Source organism: Stylophora pistillata, chromosome 3 (genome assembly GCF_964205215.1).
Source record: "Stylophora pistillata chromosome 3, jaStyPist1.2, whole genome shotgun sequence".
Lineage (NCBI taxonomy): Eukaryota > Metazoa > Cnidaria > Anthozoa > Scleractinia > Pocilloporidae > Stylophora > Stylophora pistillata.
The window spans coordinates 28894988-28916685 of record NC_142521.1 but is presented as its reverse complement, the minus strand read 5'-3'; the positions used below and the strand labels follow the sequence as shown (position 1 = coordinate 28916685).

Genomic DNA, 21698 nt, shown 5'->3' with positions numbered 1-21698 from the left:
TGAAAACAAATCGATTAATAGGATATGTTCGAATTCATATTAAAATATTGGTTGATTTAAGCTGTTATGAATGTATTGGAGTCGTAAAGTATTTATATGGATAGTTAGGGCACGTCAGAAACATTTTATTCATGAAAACTTGTTAACAAGGCTGGTAATATAATGACTTCAAGTAATAGATGATAGTCCTGAATGACGCTTTGTCAAGAAGAAAGAAAACCATGTGAATTTTATCTGCGAAATCGACCCCGATTATTGGTAAAAATATTTGATTTGATAATTATAGAAGGAATTAAAGAATAAATTGGAGTCATGTTGGCCTAAAAAGTATCAAGTTAGATGCAATAATAACACCAAATGCGTTTATCGCATGACTCGCGGACTTGAAATTCAAATAAGATCTCAGTCACGTAGTTCATGCAAACATATCTTCTTCCCAGATTCCTCTCGAACGGTCGTAGAGAGTCATGGGAACCAGCAAGGTGCCTGGGCAAGCAGATTTTTGAGGAAGGGTTGTTAGTGGTGTGTTGTAAGTTAATCCGCTTTTAATTTAGCAATCATATACTCATTGAGAATTCTGAAGATCAACCAGTATTACATCAACGACATCAAATGTAAACTTTTGCGAGAACCGTCAGCTCAGTTAAGGAAAACAGTAAAGAACTTCACCTGCCGTTCCTGACACTTCTGCGCAAGAGAAAGCCTGTTAAGGTATCAATCAATCAATCAATACTTTATTTACCCACGTAGCGTCAAGGAGCTCATAGAGCTCGTTCAAAATACGGTATGTGTTTTTTCATTCTCAATCTTCACATGTCCACCGATCTCTTACCGCAACCTTTGTGATATCAATACATACTGTTAGCGTGAATTCGTGATCATTTAATTTCTTTCCTAACTCGATTGAACTACTTTGAGTATAGCATGCACGAGTTAAATTTCTTTGCACAAGTTGTGATCGATATGAACCTTCTTGGAATTAAAAAGAGCAATCGTGGAGGATATTGGTTCCTGTCAGACAACCTTAATTGAAAGTGAATATTAATTCCATCATGATTCTAGAAATCGATGACGGAGAGATTCAGATTGGGTACAGGCAGGTTACCTGGTTGTCTTTCCTAAATTGAGCAGTTCGTTCAGCGTGCAAGTCATGCATGAGACTTGGATAGAACTAATGGCTACTGGTATGTCCCACGCTAGCTCATTTTTATCGCGAAAATATTTAAGTATTTTACCGCTTAGGTATACGTATTATTAGCCATCAAGCAAGCAAGCAACAATTAATTTTTATTTCTAGCTCATATTCCTCGGCCTCCCTCCCACACCATAGGGAGGTTTGATTCATTTTATATTTCACTAGTCATGTGCGTACGATTTCTTCCTAATTAACGGACCGTTGTTTTAGATTATATCCGTCGAATACCCTTGATGTTGCTCTACAGTACACATAACAAAACACATAACTATTTCCTTTTATTTGGTAAACCTTTATATTTTATATTAAGTTATTTACTTTAAACCGAGGTAGGATTTATTGCTTAAAAGAGTTAACCAGGCTTGGAGGGTGTATTATGAGCACATCAGTTGGATTTTTATTTGATAATTTTGACTGTTGATACTAATTAACACATTTTAGAAACTGTGGATGTGCACAGAGGCACTGTTATGTTATTGAGGTACACAGAGGCACTGTTAATCAAGGAGATATATATCTCAAACAAGTTGTCAGTTGAATGAACGAGGTTCAAGTGATTTAATTACCATTAATGTTTTGGGAAATGTTTACCGAAACCTAAACTCAAATACTGTTTTTGAATTAATTGATACTGAGTACTCTCATCACTTGATCCCATAAAACTATAAACACTTGGTAAATTTCCTCTGGAAATTACAAGCGTTAACCTCAGAGTAAAAGGGAATAAATTACCATTATTCAGGAGAAGTCACTCAGCAAATTTTACACTTATTGAGCTAATACATGTAAAAGAAAATAACGAATGCTAAAGATAACATAGAATTTGATGTAGTTGATCATAGCTTGCTACTTCAAAAGCTAAAATTTTACAGAATAAAAGGAATTGCATTGGAATGGTTTAAAAATTTAAATGACAAAAAGGTATCAGTGTGTCAGATACAACAATGAATTATCAGAGAAAAAAGAAATGATGTGCAGAGTCCCTCAAGAATCAGTCCCTGGTCCTCTATTGCTTTTAATTTATATCAATGACATCTGTAACAGTTCAAATCTATTATCTTTCACTCTCTTTGCCGATGATACAAATTTATTGATTTCTCATAAAAATCTAGACATGCTGGTGGATAAAATGAACAAAGAACTAGTGAAAATCAATACTTGGCTTCAATTAAAGACACTATCAGTTGATCTTATAAAAACACAATTTATGCTGTTGAAATAATCAAGGAACAAAATCTACTGAAAGAACCAAACTGTTAAAATCAAAGATCAGTACACTAAGCAAGTAAAAGCACAAAATTTCTTGGAATGATAGTTCAAAACCTACATGTATTAAAAAGGAAAGAATACCTTAATTTTGGTGCAAACAAAATATCAAGGTTCAAGGGAATATTATGCAAAGTGCAACATTTTGTAACTATATACAGTTACTGAAGTCAATTTACTTTGTCCTGATCTACCCCTATATTTTTCCTGGCAATTTATTTTGGGCTAGTGCATATCAATCCATCTTGGGAAAATATATACACTACAACAGAAAGTTGTACAAATTCGGTCACAGCTCAAAACCATGATTTGTTAAACTAAAGATACTGAAGTTTTTTCTTTCCTTTCTTCTTTTTGGTTTTTTTTTTGTTTTTTGTTTTTGTTTTTGTTTTTTTTGGTATTTATTTCTCGCATTTTTACCACGACGCTGTTCTACATTACCAGTTCTTCATGTTAAGCATATGTTCTTAGTATATTTATCACAAGTAATAATACTTTACTAGTTACTAGAAACCATGTTACCACATAAATGCATTCTTTTGTAGGAAGTATATTATATTAAGTAATTTATATTCTCATTATTTTAATATATAGTATCTGTATATTTTTAGTTAACTGTAGATGTAGAATTTTATATATTCAAATGTATTTAGTATGACTTGCTGGCTCATTGCACATCTCGAATTGAAATAAATTTATCTATTTATCTATCTATCAAGTCAATTGTTACACCACTGCTATGTCTTGAGTAAATTTTCAAACAGTCAATTAATTACCCATCTCATTGAAGAATATTTTCAAGAAGAAGTTCACAACCACAACACTCGTTCAAAGAGCATTGTGTTAAAAAAAATCCAGAAAATTAATCATTAGTTTTAATGGAGCAGGTATATATAACAATTTACCAATTGATTTAAAACATATCTAGTGTAAATCAACTTTTAAGCAAAATTGAAAATTAATTTTCTCAGGAATAGTTTGTAGAAGTATATTCAATGCCAATTTAAAATATATAATGGAAATCAATGTACAGAATCTGTAAATCTTTGACCATCAGACCATGACAGGACGGAAAACGTGTGCACTGTAAGTACCTCCCGTTGTCTCATAGAAAGCCTTAGAAAAGTTTTCTAAGGCTTTGTATGAGACAACGGGAGGTACTTACAGTGCACACGTTTTCTGTCCTGTCGTGATATCTTATCAAGTAGCAAAGGGGGTCTCCCAGATAAGCCAAAAAAAGGCTTCTGAGACTCCTTGCTCAAGATTTTGTTAATTTTATTGCAGTATGAAGTGTTGTAATAATGATGACGATCTTGTGCAATTTTTGGCAGTGACACCTGTGATCAGACGAAATATCTCAAACATTACTTTCCTATTTATTCACTACTGGCCTGACACTCACATGAGACTGCAGTAAGTCTGGCTGGCTATCTGTGTTTTGACATCTACACTTTCAATTACAATTTGAATCTGGAAATTATTGCAGGTGCATAATTATTTAGCTTACAATAGCTGATATGCATTTAGCTCACTTGCCATGAATCAGATGTTTGTTCTCAGAAATAATATCAGTTCTGAGAAGTGAACCATTCTCCTAAAACAAAACTCAAATAAATTAAGCTGGGGCTTTGGGAAACAAGTTTTATATCAAGGACACACAATTATTAATTTTTTTTTTCAAAAATAGAAGCCATCATATCTACCGTAAATCCTCTAATAATCCTCCAAGGGGGCTTATATATTTCAGGTACTTGCGGGAGTGGCTTATTAGAGAGGGGCTGCTCATTAATTTATCCCGATGTTCACCAACAGGATACAATAGGATATGACGTAACATATTTATTCAAAAATTGTTCTCATTTTGCATTTTTTCAGTTACCAAATTGGCAGAGTCAATATCCTCTGTAAGGTCTGATGTAGTTGTATGATTTGTCATAATCATCTTGTAAATCAGTTAAGTAGAAACACAACAAACAGCAAACTAAAGTCAAATGAACAACAATAATGAAACACTTCATCATACCAGTAAGGCTCGATTACAGTTCAACGTGAATGATTTCATCATCTTCATCCAAAACTAGAGGTGCCATGTCTTCCAGTGCCATGTCTTCTTGTGAAATAGTTTCAAGCAGATCTTCCATCTCTTCTTGATCAAACTGACATGCTTGTAATTTTGGTAGTAGGCTTTGACATGGACTATGCTAAATGCACACTAATTGATTGTCCTGTGATCCGTCGAGGGAAGATGATAACACGCAAATCTCAAACGATTTCTTGATTTACTACCATGGGTAGCTTGTTCCAAGCTTCCAATACCCATTCAACCATCTTTTGTTGGGATGGTGGTCTCATATTGTCATGTGATGTGAGCTCATGTTCATTTTATGATCTAACTCTCATGATGGACCTTGTTTACATTAGTCATGTTTTTTTTTAGCGTCACTCTGTAATTTCCATATACCATATTCTATTGATGTCAATGTGATAACATTCATCAATCAATCAATTGCCATTATCAATTTTAAATGACAAACTAAAATTACAGTAGATGAAGAAATTTATTGTTCTTACTGACGTTGTTTCTTATTATATGCACTCAACTTTCCTCTTGGACTGTTTCTTGTGTTAGAAATGACAATTTATATGATCCTAAAAAGGTAGTTGTATTTAATTCCAATACAAAAATGTCTGGCTGGACAAGAGCCAGGTTAGCCTGACATTTGAACCAGACGTGAGCCTAACATCAACTGGACAAGAGCCACACCTCAGTGTTAATTCCTAGCCACAAAGTGAATATGCTTTTGCAGTAAATGGTTTGAACCCGGGGGTAACATGTGAAGATGTAGTCTGATCGTCCGGGTGAGTGTAGTCCTGAGAAGGACTGTTGTCGGTGGCAGTGACTGACGTTTCGACAACCTGTGCGGAAGTCATCATCAGAGTCAAGTGAATGATTGTTGTCATTACTGTATGTCACTTGACTCTGATGATGACTTCCGCACAGGTTGTCGAAACGTCAGTCACTGCCACCGACAACAGTCCTTCTCAGGACTACACTCACCCAGACAATCAGACTACACCTTCACATGAATATACTTTTATTAGCATGTTATTACCATAGACATAAAGTCTTCAAAATAACATTAATTTTTAAGTCTGTTATTTTTAAGTTATGTATACATGTACATGCATCATAATTTGGAAAGACTGTGGTTGTTTTTTCTCTATAGTAGGAAAGTTGGGCTACATTTCACAGATCATTACCTCTGTACCTGTTGAGTACAAGGATACCTACACCTGTATGTCAGAGAGGTTCAATGAAAGAGAGAAAAAAAAGGGAGTTAAACTGGTAAGATAGACTACCTTTAAAATTATAGTCTAAAATGCTTTTGGTTTTGAATTTTTACATAGTTTTGATATGCATTTCTAATATCCCAAGAAAGGCAGTTTTTGATATAGTTGAGAAAAGTAGACAACATTTTATGCCAGACAGGGCTTTTTCAGTGAGTTGGCCTTTTAATCTGTCACTTCTATTTTATTATTTTAAGGCCATTATAAGATTATGGATTAGTAGGACAGTTTGTGTTATTACTGTTGGAAAATGTTATGCACAATATTGGGTGTTAAGCAAACAAGTGTAAGTTTTATTTCACAAATCCTGTAAAGTGTAGTTTGTTTGAGGTGGCTCTTAATGGGTTTGTTACTATACAGGTAGAAATTGGTATCAAAATATGGAAGAGAAATACTACAACTCCCATGAATTACAGTGTGTATTTTATGTGGAGGTGCTGCAGACCTAGTACATGTGAGTGGCTTTGTACATTCTCTTCCATTTTGAATGGTCTAATGGTCTACTCATTGGTTGATTTTTCATCTCATTTTCAGTTGTACCTTCAAAGTTGTATAATTCTTTGCAATGGATAATCTTTCTCAACTTGCCCTCCAGTCACAAACAGTTTGTGGTGCTATACATTTCCTTTTGTTCCTGATCTCCTGGCCAACAATAATTGGTTTGCTGAGGGACTTACTTGATAAGGATAGATTGACTTTCAATTGTGACCCTAAGCCCAGTGACTTCGTTAAACAACTCTGCTATGGGGATTACATCTCCACGGTCAGCCCACTGTTGGTGCCCCTGGATTTTGCTTACATAACAGTCTCAATCCAGGGCTTTTTCTGGATGGCATTCATTCTGTATGGTGTCCTGGCCCGACGGCAAATCAAAATGCAGCAAGACAGTGAAAGGAAGGAAAGTCTGGGGAAAAGGTTTACACGGATATTTTTATTCCATGTGTGCATTCAAATTGTTGTTCTCATGGCTATGATGGTGGTCTTCTGCGTCATCCAGACTATTAATTTTCCAGAAGTGTACACATGTTCACGGAGAAACAGCACAAAGATCCCAGCAAACCAGATTAAGAATATAACCTGCAATGACTTGCATCATAAGCAAAAATCCAAGCTGAACGTTGGCATCATTGCAATCATGGCAATTTCTATCATTCTTTGTGTGGTTGCAATTACTCACCTGTTCTGCACAAGGAAACATTTTCTGAAGCAGTTGCTTGGAGATCCGGAAGGTGACAATACTGAAGGTAATTTGTGATTTACAAGATTTTCTAGTGAAATAAATCTAGCAATTAAGTTTTATCAAACAAATAAAAAGATTTACAAAATGTTTTCCGGTGAGCGCTTGACCATTAATATTAAGGCGGTCCATTTGGAAGGCCAAACAAAACACTGCATGCTAGAATTAACTAATTAATATTTGAATATATGTCGCATCAGTGCCAGTTGTTGTTCAGCGTTCAAAGAAGTCGGACAAAAAACCAGTATGTTTAGAGTCAGCATTTTTGTATTCAAATTTGTAATTGTTGAAGAGTTTATTGTCGAAACAAAATGTAAGAGTTAATTTCTGCAATAGAAAAGAAAGCTGTTGTATGGTTTAATCATGGTATTAATAAGTAGTTAATTTTTATTTAAGACACCCCAGCAAACAGTGAAGGTTCCATCGGTGATTCAGCAGGAGAGGATATTGGGTTGTTAAATGGGAGGGGTATATTCCTCTTTAAGATAACATTTTCTTCATTATTTGATATTAATTCTTCTTTCCCTAGGACTAACAGGTCAGCTCTATTAGAATTCAGTTTAAATGTTTGTCTCTATTAACCCCATATATTGTCAGAATTTGAAACAAAAGCACTCTGCACTTCGGCCATACCATAAACACCTCGGGATGTTACATTCTTTCAGCTCAGTCACAAGACAGCTTCAATTACGAAAGAGGACAATTCAACGAGTGGAGATTGCGTATATGTCGTTGTCTCCTTAGAGTTTCGCATGCTTTTCCAATAATAATAATAATAATAATAATAGTAATAATAATAATATATCGTTTAATCCATTCTTTAAAGTTGAAACTATGTACAAACTGAATTATCAAGCGGTATCATTTACAAAACTGTTAAATGTAATTAAAATATAGTAATGTATAGTCTACGCAATAATTAATTTAAAAATCGAAGTTGTAAAATCATTATCTCCCTTGGTTCTTGCCTCCTGGCAAACGGACTTTTCACGCCCAGATCTAAGATTATAAGGAACATTATAAACATTAGCTTGAGGGCGGAGTTTCCATGTCGCAATGAACTTCCTACTTAATGTTTCTCGCCTGACTTCTAGGCTTGGGAGGCCAGATATGGTCAGGGCTTCCTTATATGGTCAGGGCTTCCTTATATAGTCAGGGATTCTGAACTCTCCCAAAGCATGAAAACAGCTCTTGCTGCCTATGAAACTCAGAGAATTATTCAATTTTACTTGGACTGTTTTCTTAAAACATTTATTTTATTTTTCCTTTAAAGACACATCAGAAAATAATCAAGGCTCCATTGTTTCACCAGGAGAGGATTTTGAGATGTTACCTGCAGAAGGTATAATTTTCGTAAAATATCGATTCCTTAATTTTTTTTATATTTCTTGTCTCCTTCCCTGGGACTGACAGGTCAGCTTTATTAGAATTCTCTTAAATGTTTGTCTCTGTTAACGCTATACTGTCAGTACTTGGAACAGAGCCCTCTGCACTTGGTCCATACTATTCACGCCTCAGGGTGTCAAATTCTTTCAGCTCAAGCTCAAGAAATCTTGGTTAACTAGCTCTAATTTTAAAACAACAATTTATTGTCTTGAAATTGCCTATAATTCAATGTCCATCATGCCTGTATTTATGCGCCTTTTTACAACAACGTTGCTGTAAAAAGTAAACCAAAACGGCAACTGATGAAAATCAGAAAAACAAAAAAGGGAGAGCGAAATAGGAACGTCTCAGCAATTTTTCTCAAAATTTTAACGGCAAGATTCTTTCAAACTTCTGGATAGTATCAGGTGTTAATTTAGAAATTTCCAGGGATTCCAACAAATTACGTTGGTGTTATACGTAATGAAATATCCAAAATCGCTAGTTTCTCGACACTTAATGCTCAGTGTAATAGTCAGAAATATTGGCAAAGCTCCCACAAAAACATGATTGAGACTGAATGAGAGTATTCGATTTCTTCTGAAATAGTCTTCCTGAAAAGATTTGTATTGTTTTAGTGGGCGAATTTTTCCCAGCCGGTGCACACCAGAAAACTGCAAAAAATTGGTCTCTCGAGGACAAAGGAACTTTTTAGTATGCCAAAGTTTGTAAACATCTTCAGCTGCTTAACTGCCCTAAGCAGCTAAAGTAGATGAAGAAGGAGCTTACGTGTAGATCGTAGAGCCTGGGAACCACATCCTTTTCCATTGGTGCACGCTCTTCAGAAATTTATCTTTTACATTTCACTGAAGAATGAGTAACATCTCTTCGCCTTCTACTTAGAAAAAACTCTTGTGAAGGTGTAGTGTGATCGTCCGGGTGAGTGTAGTCCTGAGAAGGACTGTTGTCGGTGGTAGTGACTGACATTTCGACAACCTGTGCGGAAGTCATCATCAGAGTCAATTGAATGATTGTTGTCAGTAGAATGTTCTTATTCCAGTTCGTGGTGAGCCACGATTACATACTTACCTTGTCTGCTAGTGTTGTAAAGACCTTAGTAAGAGCCAAAGATTCTAGTTAATTAACTTGCTGGCTTTTGTTTATCTTTTTCGCTTGTGACTCTTTGTTTTAAAACGCTCTCGCTACTCTCGTGATTAATTTTTACGGGCTTGTATTGTAAATTGCTACTATAGTCAGAGTACATATGAAGCACGATCCTCGCAGTAGGTAGCGCTATGTAAGCAATAGCGAAAATCAGACCTGAAAAAAATCAGGCCTGTACGGGATGAACTTCATATATTTCGTTGTATTTCATATATTTCATATATTTCATTGTATCTTATAGTCAGAGTGTTGATTTGTGTTTAATCCTTTAAGAGGAAATGTGACCAAAAATCGAACATTTTCGAAATATCGTGGCAACAGCCAAAAAATCGATTCAGCTCACTTTTCAAGGTGGGCCTTACAGTAGAACAAACCGCTGTATACTTCATTCTGCTAAATATCGATTTATTTTAGGGAAAGTCGATAATAACTGAATTCCGCCAAAATGCCGCTTTAGAAGCTCAAAATTTCAAGCAAATTTCGGAGCGTCGCGCCACGAATTGAAAACACTTGGACCGATAAAAAGTACCAAAACTTGGAAAACAACATCAAAACACAGGTTGACAGCAATTTGAGTAATTCTTGATTGTTTATTTACACAATCTAATTGAATTTATCCGACCATCTTCCAGCTAGATTAAAAATAGGTAAAAAATAATGTATTTTCGAAAGCACACATAATAAACCGGGTGGAATGTTATTTTCATCGATTTTTCAAGACTTAAGGACTGAAAGGAACCGCTTAGAACCTTCATGGATATACTGTCACGCCACGCAATCATGCGAAATTTACTTACGAGGCTCGTCCGCAAAATACTTTACCACGTTGCTTAAAATAAGAAAGGCGTATGTTAATTTGAAAATGAAAATTTCCCCTTTATTGTGCGCAAAACTGACGATATGATTCGTATTAACTGACCTAGTTTTATACAGTGCAGTTGTGAGTAGCTCTCGATCCTACTTTCAGCTCTTGACGCTTGGAGGTCTTTTAAATGAAGAAGGTTATAGAAAAGACCCCAGCTAGATGGCGCAGAGGATAGTTTATAGAAGTTATATGAATATCGTGTACTTCTCAAACCTTGGAAGATCGGGGGCCAATGACTGGGCAAAGAACTTGTCATTTGGGAGGTATTACAGAGTGTTTCCTGGCAATAAAATCAGTGAAAAATAATTTTCAGGTTACACGAAATTTACGCTCAGATCCATGGCAGTTTCAAGTTGTTTTAGATTTGCAAAATTCAATTTACCTCACGGGTTGCGAAGCACAAAATAAGGAATCCAAGCTTTTTATCTTGCATTTTAAAATACAGAAGAACATGTGTTAGCTTACGAAATGTTGCACATTCCGTGAGCCTTGAAAATTGAGATGGGTTAATTACAGCCAATCTCAGCTCTCGACACCTACTTCGCAAAACTTTACCCTGGTACCGATATGGTAGGAGTAGGTCTTTTTGATTTAGTAGTTTCGAATCTCAGCAAAAAAGGGATACGCCCAAGTCATCGACATGAATCGGAGAAGAACGGGGCATAACGGAGGACATGGCAATACCCCCATCGAACGAGGCGATCACAAAGCGCTAGAGAATAGGGATGTTGTAAATGTAAAAATGGAAAAAATTCAAACAATTATAAGTAAAGTACATTTGCGTTCTGAGAGAACTGAATTGAAACAGAGTCGGCGACACATAATAGGACAGAGACAGATGCGGGGACAGATCAGAGACATGAGGGGTAATGCCAAAATAGTAGTGTAAAAAATAAATTAGGGGAAAAACATATGTTGTCGCGATGAGTGAATGAGAGAGTACTGTGAGTGAGTGTAACAATAGAATTCTGATCTTGACCCAATTTGACCCGATGTTACCAACTTATTGTTTTTTTTTTCCGGAGTATCTTGGTAATTGGACATTTGCACTCTATACACAGTTCATTTCGTTCCTTTTGTGTACCTCCTAATAAGTTTCAATTATCCAAGTCCATCAATTTCTCTTCTCTCTTTTATTCCGTGAGCGGGCTCACATGAGATTTTCATTTTCCTCTAGGGTTCATTTCGATTCCTGCTTGTTACCCATTTCTGTGATTGTTGTGAAAATTATTTTTACCTTTGAGAGAAGTTTGACTTTCTTTTCACTTTTGCAGACATTTCAGCAGGAGAGGAGAGTTGTAAACAGGATGATCGTTCAGAAAACAAACGACGAAGGCTTGCAGGTATTATAATTAGCAAGTGAAGAAAGTTTATATTCAGGTTACTTTTAATAACTTATACCATACCTATAGTGGTAGAGTGTCGGAGCGCTGAGTTCGTAGGTCTGAGGTTCTATTACTGATGAGTACTCAACATTTATTTTTCGCCCAACGATTGTGAAATGACAGTAAAACATCTTTACTTTTCCTTTTCCTTTTTTATACTCAAATGTTTTTCTTGTTGAAGAAGCTATACTCCGCATAAATTAAGGAGAAAAATTTACAAAGTTTTTTTTGTTACTTTGGCTACTTGATTTCTGAACATTCATGATCGATGATGGAATAAACACTAGGAATTTCATCTTTACGATTTAAGAGGATCTTCTAAGGATAGGAAAGTTAAAGAGACGAGTGTCTGCTTTTACAATGCGGAGAGTAGGGATAAAATTGTATTCCATCCGGAGAGAGTAGCGGTACTCTTGATCCATTTATGCTTAAAAAAAAGAACTGCTCGAGTTCGTGTGGTATTGGAAACTTGGTATTGAAACTTCGTGTGGTATTGAAAAACCCCCATTAGCTTATAGCTAAAAACATAGACACTTAAATAAAGTTTTTCATTCCATTTCATTGGCGTCGTATACATTTTCATTCCTTCATTAAAAGTTTGCTTCTGTAATTTTTATTTTTCAGAACCGTTGAATGTTGAGAATTGCCAAGAGCAGCTAAAGTCTTATTATCGTACCTTCAGTAAAGTCAAAATCGTTCCATGGGACGACAGCTCTTCCATTCAGATTGATGAGATCTACACACCTTTGCGTTGGGTCAGAGATCACAGGAAGCCCAGTGGAGTGAGACAAGAGGTACTTGAAGACTACACCGACATGTTCAAGGGAAACCCAACACGAATTCTTGTTTATGGTCGGCCAGGAATTGGCAAGAGTACGTTTTGTAAAAAGGCTGCATATGACTGGTCGAAATCCTTAAAAGAAATCATGATGAACTTTTACATTTTGCTTCTGATTAAGTTGCGAGATGTTTGTGATTTGGAAGATATCCGTAATGTTTTACTTGCGTCTAAACTGCTGGCCGGTGATGGTCCGATCTCAGTTGACAGTCTTTATGATTACATAATTAATAATCAAGATAAGGTTCTTCTGATTTTGGATGGTTATGATGAATACAGCTGTGCAAAAGAACACTCACCCATCCTTGAAATTTGGAAGGGCGAGCAACTAAGAGATTGTCACGTCATTGTCTCCACGCGACAAATTAAATGTGACGAGATAAGAGGCCCCAGCCACGTTCAGTTTGAAATTGGCGGTTTCAAAGGCTGGGGACGAATCGAATCCTTTGCGAGAAAGTTTTTGGCAGGCGAGGATATTCAAGAGTTCATGTCCTACTTAAGGGAGAAAGATCTCCTCGACATGGCAGAGATACCTCTCCTCCTAGTAATGCTGTGCCTTTTGTGGAAAGAGAAACGTCCTGAAGGACTGCCAACAGCACGGGCCAACATTTACACGCAATTTATTCAAACTATGGTAGATCACAAAGATGAAAGTCAACAGCCTATACCATTTCAGAAAGTGACTTCAACAGAAGCTACAGAAGATCTCAGCAATCTTGGAAAGGTTGCCTTCGATGCACTGCTACAAGACCGTCTTTACGTACGCTGCAGCGAACTCGCCGACAGTATTTCAAGAACTTTTGAAAAACTTACTGAAGTTGGACTTTTCCAGATTGTCAACATGACGAGTCTGAATCGCGAGAAAGGGGCCTATTTCATTCATAAATCCATACAGGAGTTCCTTGCAGCCTGGCATATTAAGGAGGAAGTGCTTTCGATTGAAGGAGACAGTACGCTTAGCTTGTCCAAAGTTGACTCACTTGAAAAGTCCTTCAAGATGAATGAAGTTCTCAAATTTGCCTGTGAGCTGTCAACAGAAGCAGCGTGCACAGTTTTCCATCATCTTGAATCTGTTGGAAGAAAGGAATCTTTGTCGGAGTTTAAATTCATTGAGCCGCTTCAGTCGATTAAAGACCTCCCTAAGGATCTACAACAGTATCTAAAGCTAATTTCACACAGTTATTTTTGTTGCTCGGTCGAGAAACGGCGAGATCTCTTATCCACCTTTTTATCTCTCACTGGTGGTATCTTGCCTCTTGATTCTAACCAGCTGAACATTGTTGCAAATGAACAGTTGCTGAACTGTGCCGTGATACCCGAGTTCATCTTTTTCTTTAACGATGAAAGGAATTCAGAGAAAAGCCATCGAGACTTGATCACTGTAGCGGAACACACAAACGCTGTTGTGTTGAGCTGTTCGGGCGAAAAGAAAGCCGCTGATTTTTTAATGAAGTATTCGCATGAATTTTTGGACGATTTCTTCTTGAAGAAAGAAGGAAAAATTGTCCTTTATGTCTGTGAAATACGTAGAGAGGGAAGTGATGATGTTACTCTGTTTGAAATGCTGCGAGAGTTGATTTCATCAACAGCAGAGTCTACTCAGATGAAGTGCCTCGGTGATCCGTTGAATGAACATGACAACCAAACAGCTTCGTCTTCGACTGAGAAAATTGATAGTATCACTGGTCGGACTCCACACAGCTTTTCCTGTACGAGGAATATTTATGTTTTTGACATAGAAAAGCAAGAGATGGAGGTGTTAGTTAATTTATTACCAATTTGCTCTTCTCTGCGAGAAATAGTTATTGGTGGTAAACCCTTTGAAACCCATGATGCTCAGTTGACAGAGACCCTGGTGTCTGGTATCATCTTCACCGACAGACTTGATAGGTTAGAACTTTGTGAGATCAATTTGACAGCCAAACCTGCCGAAGCCATCGTCAGATCTCTGCACCAGGCTCCTAGCCTGAGGGTGCTTGCACTGTCAGGTAACCCTCTTGGTGAAGGAGTAAATTTTCTCAGTCAACATCTCAGCTATGTTTCTCACCTGGACCTTCTGGACCTTTGTGATGTTAAAATGACAAAGGAACAAGTGAATGATCTGAGTGCAGCTGCACGTCAGAGTAACATCCCGTTCGGTACAAGTTACCACGTAAGTTTGTGATCTTCGTTTGCATTTGTAGCCATTGTTCATGTATATTCTGATTAATTAGCTGTGGTTTTGTTTTAAAATTTTTTTCCTCCTCGGCTCGCGGAACGAGTGTGATATTTCGTTTGCTTTTACAGAACAAGACTAGAGTTTTTCTCACGAAAGGTCACCGCTAGTCAGTTCAAATTAGTTTAAATGTATTTTGAATTGCGTTGACTTCTTTCATAGAACATGTGTAGATACCACGGTGTTCAAATCTATTTGCATTTCGCTGTTTACGTGGCTGTCGCTTCGTTGTTTGCTCTTTGCTGTTTTTCTGGAAAAAACTCCGAGTACAGACCACCTTGCATAAGTTTCTCGGCGTGTTCAAATCACTTTGACTTCAAGTCCGTTAAAAAATGAGATTTTTTTTTGTATTTATACAGAACTGAGAATGCTGTTCACGATGAACATCAAAAGGGTTTTATAAAATTAGTCAGCTTATTTTTTGCGGAATCTTCCATATTCGTCATTTGGTAATGGACCATTACATAATGTGGAAAGTTGAGCTGGAATCGCCGGAAAGATCAAAAGGTGTACAGAAATGTTCTTCCTACTTGAATTGTCAAACACGGCGGAGCTTTAGTATCAGTGGTAGCTGCTTGACAAGGAAGCGTTCATTAAATTTTAAAAGGATGCCAAAATGGGAGAGGAAATCCAAAGCAAAGGAAATGTTGAATTTTTCCGGTGATTCTGATTAATTCAATTAAAAGATTTTACATTCTAAATTACTGAAAAGGCTTCCAGAAATAGAAACATCTACATTCACTCTTTTTGCCACCATTTATTCTTTCACTGAGCTTGGAAGTAAGTAAATTCAAAGTTAAGATGAGAACCCATCGTAAAGAAGGTTCTTTACGTCCGAAGAAGGCTGAAGTCTGTTTTCTAATCATCTTGGAAACGCGAAAACCGTAATACACCTCCACAGCCATCGTCAGTTATCTATCGTAAGGTCGAGTTTATTTGGCCTTCATGGCGAGTTTCGCAAATATTTTTGCTTTATACGGAGGATCTCTTTTCTGATAGGATCTTACCAGGCGTTTCTGGATCGTTCGCCCTTCTCGTAACACCTCAGCTATTTTACCATCTCTCCACAGTGTTAACCTCTTCGCTAAGTATTCTTGATGATCCCTTGCCTTTGACTTTTGACTTCGTTTTTGCAGCCCTGGCGCCAGGAGAACAGAGGCCACTTTTAAAGCTACATGTTGACTGTCCGCCCTATTGTTCCAGTCATTTATGTGCTTTGTAAGTTGATTAATAAATTCTCTGCCAATTTTCCCGTACGGAAACCAAGGGAGGTGTTTTTGCGCCAAGAGGTTATCTCATTATACGCTTTGATGATTTCTGAAGATTCGACTGCTATCACTTTTTCTTCCGATTGACCCCAAACAATCGATTGCGGCGTGCCCACAGTTGAGAATCCCGGCAAGGACCCTGGCACCTCGGCGAATGGGTTCTCATCAATCGTTTCGTCACACTCTATGTCTAGTTGTCCTTCGGAGACTTTAGGTGGAGATGTAAGCAAATTCAAGCTTGATTCGGAGGAAAATTAGCATTTTGGCTCTCTTGCATTTCAGTATTTTGACAATGATAATGAAAATAATGTTGATGATAAATATAATAATAATAATAATAATAATAATTGTAATGATAATAATAGCAATAAATGCATTTATTTTTGCCTGATAAAGTAACATTGAAACATGTTAAAGTCGGCTGATCTACACGAAACTATCCTATCACCAATCAATTGTCTTTACTCGTACGTTGTCACGATGGTATGACACTGTATTTCTCCATGAAGTTTCCTTCGGTCGCTCCAAAGAAGACGAGAAATGGACATTTTCGGTATTTCAGCAGATTTCTGCGCATTCTGAAGTAAAAACAACAACAACAACAACAACAAAAACCAGGAAAACCTCAATTGAACGTTAATAAAAACTGAGAATCTGAGAGCATGAATCGCAACTTGTCAGCAGTAGTACTCCATGTAAAACCCAGTTGCAAAAAAAAAAGCAGCGGTTTCGGGCAGTTGTCATTTCCTAGGGACAGGAATTGAGGTATTTCGAATCATCTGAAAGCTGTGAGAAAACTGTTAGAAAATTTGCACAAGATGTGATGAGGAGAGACTTATCACCGCCGCAGTGCAATCGAGTCGGTCAATGTTTCCTTCTATGTCTTGATAAAGAAAATGTGATGACAAAGTGCGAAATAAAGATATAATGAAATCATAATATCGTAATTCCACCTTTCAAACTACTCATTATCCACACGCAAATCGCAACTCGTCACTTGAACGAAACTCCCCATGGTTAATATGTAATCTGGATGGCCTCAGGTCCTTCAGGAAAGAGAACAGCGATTTAATTACGATTATTTTCCATAATTTTCTCCCGGATATCTCTTACAAGCTTAAGAAAGATGAATATAACGCAATCTCCCGGTAATTTACTCCAGAAGAAATCAAAGGTCTTTAATTTCCCCCCTGGGGTGGCTGGCTTACCAGGAAGAAAAAGGAGATCGTTCGGACCAATAACGTTAGCCTGTGGAGATTATCAAGCTAATAACTGAGAAGATTGTGCCCGTTGGTTAATCAGTGACAGCACTACTTCAAATCTGTACTCCTCGGTCCAAGTGAAACCAAAAAAAGAACCTTTGTAATTTTGTGGGCACTTACTGTAGCATTTTATTATCAAGAGGAATAAATCTCAAGGCTCAAAGCCAATTTAATATTTGAGCATGTAAAAGACTCCCTGTAAGAATGTTAAATCTCTGGAAATTGTTTGTGATGAAATCCCTGTTTCATTTGCTGTACTACGGAGATACTGGGTTGTTCAAATTGCTATCGTTGCAACAAGGTTTTGCATGGATTACTACCGCTGACAGTTTGCGATTTATGCTCCTGGAAGTAGCTCTCAGATTCTCAGTTTTTACGAGCGTTCAATTGTGATTTTCCTGTTTCTTTTTTTTTTCGGTTGTTTTTACTTCACAAATCTGCTGAAAATATCGAAAATGTCCATTTCTCGTCTTCTTTGGAGCGACCGATGGAAACTTCATGGAGACATACAGCGTTACGCCATCGTGATAATGTACATGTTTAGGGCAAATGATCGGTGATAAAATAGTTTCGTGTAGATCAGCCGACTTGAACATGTTTCAAATGACATACAAGTATAACAGTGTATATTCAGAGGATTTTGAATTGCTCAAATTCCCATGAATGAAGTTGTAGCACTCGGAATCTGGATGATATGCGCACGATGTGAGGTATATGTTTGTAGTTGCGTCGAGTAGTCCTTCGTGAAGGCTTATCAATTTTTTAAAAGATGATAGCCATAGGCGAGATTCTCTTCGGGATATTGCTTATAAGATAACATTCTTTCAAAGCCTTGCACGACGCATTTGTCTGAAACGTTTGTTTAGTTGAGAACATTAGATGTAAACATCGCCAAATTATGCAGTATCTCAGTGAGTTTTGAGCTTCGTTCGCGAATTGCCCCTATGAAAAGTAGAAGCCGGCCCGCAAAGATTTTTACATATTTAAAAACTAGAATATTGTAACCAACTAGGTAGTTAATTTCAGTTCCAGAATTGGTGTACTTTTAGAGAAATTTAGATAAACGTTTTCCCTGTTTTATCTTACAACAAAAATGACCGAAACTGTACCGAGATAAAAAATCTATTGGTGTGTTCACATCCTCTCCCAGGGAAAATTGAATATATTAAAGTGAAGACGAATGATGTCGCTCTTTATGGTCGAAGTACCAATTTGTAGCGTTGTATTTAGCTTGAGATAGAGATATAAACATTTTACACTTTTTTTGCGATGTTTTTGTATGAATTGAGGCTCCAGGCCTCGAACAAACAGCCGTTGTTACCATGGCAACAAAAAGGCTGCAACCTTTAGAAAGGGCATTTTTGTGCATCCCCACTGAGTGCCTAGTTGCATGCAAAATTTGAACGGATGTTGAACATTTTCATCTCCCAAGATGTTTGATTTTTACAGAGACTCGTTCTTAAAAAAGAGACATTTTCAATTTACTGATCCCTCCTGCAGATATGCTCCCACATCTTTAGAAATAGCCTTTATTTTTTGCGCTTGGTAGATAGATGTGAAAACGAAGAAAACTTTATCAGTTAATAATTTTTTCGTAACCATATAAAATAAAATTTATGAATTTAAAATGTATATGTCCGGAAAAGTTAGTCGATAACTTGTAATTAGTACGAACCCCAACGTGGGTGTAAATTGGAAAATATTCAAATTTTGATAAAATTTGTGGTCTTGCCTCACATGAAACGTTTCTCAATAGAATAACGTTTGTTAAATGACTCTGTCAACGAGACTCAAGACATAGCTTTTCTTACAATGAAAAGTATCTGTGGAAAACAAGTTTGATTTTTGGCATCTTCACCGGTAATTGATGACCAGTGATTGTTGTATGACGAGATGATACTTAGTGTTGGTTTGTGATTCATGACAGGATGAGAAAGGAAATGTCAAACCTGAGAAAGATTGGCCAACAGATGAATATTGGAAGTGGAAGGAGTCTGGTAGAGTTTCTGACTCAGACGACGAGAAGGAGTCTGGTTCAGTTTCTGACTCAGACGACGCGTGGGAGTCTGGTTCAGTTTCTGACTCAGACGACAAGAAGGAGTCTGGGTCAGTTTCTGACTTAAACGACGAGTAGGAGTCTGGGTCATCTTAAACTGAGGAAGCTTATCACTATTCAGAACTTGCTGGTCAGCCAGGCCATACTTCTTAATGAGGAAATCCGTCAGAACTGTAAGGTCAGAGAACTTGCTTTGTAAACCGAGGGAATACATTTTAAGGATTATTATTTTTATTTTTTTAATCCAAAGCTTCAGTGTGCTGCCCTCTCCAATGAAGTTCTTAAACGATCAAAAAAGGTTAAGAGAACATGGTGAATATAATATACGTCCCTTGGATGAGATTGGAAAAGTTTGATTTGTTATGATTGTAGCTTCATTTAACCATCTGCTAAAATCGCGATTTTTTTATTGGATAGTAACACTTGACCCCTTTTCGGATTTGAGCTTCAAAGTAGTTTGCATTTTTTTGGGTAAAAAAGATGGCTTTCATCATCATTTTGTAGTTTAATGAGCTAGGATGTGAGCTGCTTATACAGTCCTGTTTGTAGTCACACTAGGTGTGAATATGTTGCATTTCCTTTGATGTAAACTGGAGAGATCTTTCTAGCAATTTTTTCTCGATAAATATGAGTAATTTCCACATTGGAAAAGAGAGAACTTGGCACAGATAGAAGTTTAGGAAATGCTCAGACGCACTGTGAGTTGTGTCTCAAAATTAGCATCTTAGAGAAAGATGTCGTTTGTCTTGTCTCGAGCCTGGGACTAAGAAAAAATTCTGAGTCCCCATGAGGAATCAAACCTCAGACCTTTGGATTCTGCGCTCCGATGCTCTACCACCGAGCCACACATACTCTATGGTGAGCAAGGCTCATTACGAAGGAAACTAGCATCATTAGCATTTACCATGTAAACAAATCTGGCATCTTAATACTTGTTACAAATATGCTTAACTTGTAAAGTACTGTTTCCTAAATTGTAGTAAAGAATAATAGGAAGAGTGTATCACAATTGGAGATTAAACGTAGTCAAATAATTATAAGAACGCTTTCCTATTTTTGTACTGAAGAGAATTCAGGGTGCTCCATTTTTGTAATCGTAGATATAGCGTAGACTGAATTTTTTTTAATGGGTAACCATGATAAGATAAGATAAGAAGGTTAACCGTAGAAAAACGTCTGGTGACCACGAATATTGACCTAACCGAAAATCGGGCAAAAATCGTAATAGTAATCACCTCATTGAGATCCTCTATTAAATGTGTGATGTTTTGGCATGTTCATCAATAAGCTCTAACTTTAAGGTTGAAATTGTACTAATTCGTGTAGGTTCTCCAAAAGAATTGAATTTCTCATGTTGTGTTTGGTTAACTTAACGGCCAACGATATTTTTACTGAACTGGTCACAAGGGAAACGTTGGAAGCCCTGTTCCTGTAAGGAGAGGTCACCAGGCCATTAGGGTGTGGTCCATGCCTTTGCAGTCAAAATTAGAGTCCTATTTCTTTTTTAGTGGGGGGTGGGGGGGGGGGCAGTGTATCCATTGGAAATTTAGATTTTACAAGTCAAAAGTGTTGGACATAAACTTTTTTATTTTTATTGAGTACATGATGACTAGCTGTATCACCTCACCTGATGTGTAAGGTCGTACCTGAGTGGTAAAATTTATCATTTTATTTATCATTATTCGGCTTATTTTTCGAAAAGATGAAATACATTTTGTTTACGTTTTTAACTTTGAAACTTCCTAACCATTAATTATAAGTGAAAACTGATTAGCTTCAAAGATATTGTAAGCAATGAATAAACTGAGAGAAACAAGGAATTAAAATATTCTTGTCTTAAATAGATGAGTTATTCTTGAGTCTGAAGCCCGCAGCTGATGAGCGATTGGGAAGGGTGAGTGAAAACAGCTCTAATAAGATATTAGAGCTCTAATCAAAACTCAATGTGGCGGCACATACGTATCTTGGCCAAATAAGGAAGTCCCCCTCCCCAAAGGAAAAGAAGTATTATGTAGAAACGTCAGTGTCGAGTTCAACGTAAGAGAAGCGCTCTTATTCATCTTGATCCCGGTCTGAATGACTCCGGAACTCTCTAAACGGATGCTAGCTGGAGATCATTTTCATAAAAAAAGCAGTCAAGTCCAAATCTCCTGCTAACTGGTCCACATACCGTAAACTCAGGTGTAAAACAAATGAAGCGAAAGAAGCCAAGTCCAACTATCAAGAATGCATTA

At 37.0% G+C, this 21698-nt stretch overlaps 1 protein-coding gene across 2 annotated transcripts; it reads left to right on the top strand.

Moving 5' to 3' along the window:
- Positions 1-486: 486 nt before the first annotated feature.
- On the top strand, positions 487-21305 carry LOC111323814 (NLR family CARD domain-containing protein 4-like). Of its 2 annotated transcripts, XM_022927249.2 has the most exons (8): positions 487-711; positions 5689-5807; positions 6170-6263; positions 6344-7053; positions 8320-8388; positions 11715-11783; positions 12450-14815; positions 19336-21305. In XM_022927249.2, exons 4-8 carry the CDS (start codon positions 6375-6377, stop codon positions 19540-19542), a joined length of 3390 nt encoding a protein of 1129 aa, XP_022782984.2. In that variant the 5' UTR covers positions 487-711; positions 5689-5807; positions 6170-6263; positions 6344-6374; the 3' UTR covers positions 19543-21305. The 2 variants fall into 2 exon arrangements, with proteins under 2 accessions (XP_022782984.2, XP_022782985.2); XM_022927250.2 differs by lacking the exon at positions 6170-6263.
- Positions 21306-21698: the final 393 nt, after the last annotated feature.

Excerpts from the sequence above, each read along its gene's own strand:
- LOC111323814 (XM_022927250.2), top strand. The coding sequence starts at position 6,375 with ATGGATAATCTTTCTCAACTTGCCCTCCAGTCACAAACAGTTTGTGGT. Across the intron at positions 7,054-8,319 it reads GGAAGGTGACAATACTGAAG|ACACATCAGAAAATAATCAA; the intron begins GTAATTTGTGAT and ends TTTCCTTTAAAG. Across the intron at positions 8,389-11,714 it reads TGAGATGTTACCTGCAGAAG|ACATTTCAGCAGGAGAGGAG; the intron begins GTATAATTTTCG and ends TCACTTTTGCAG.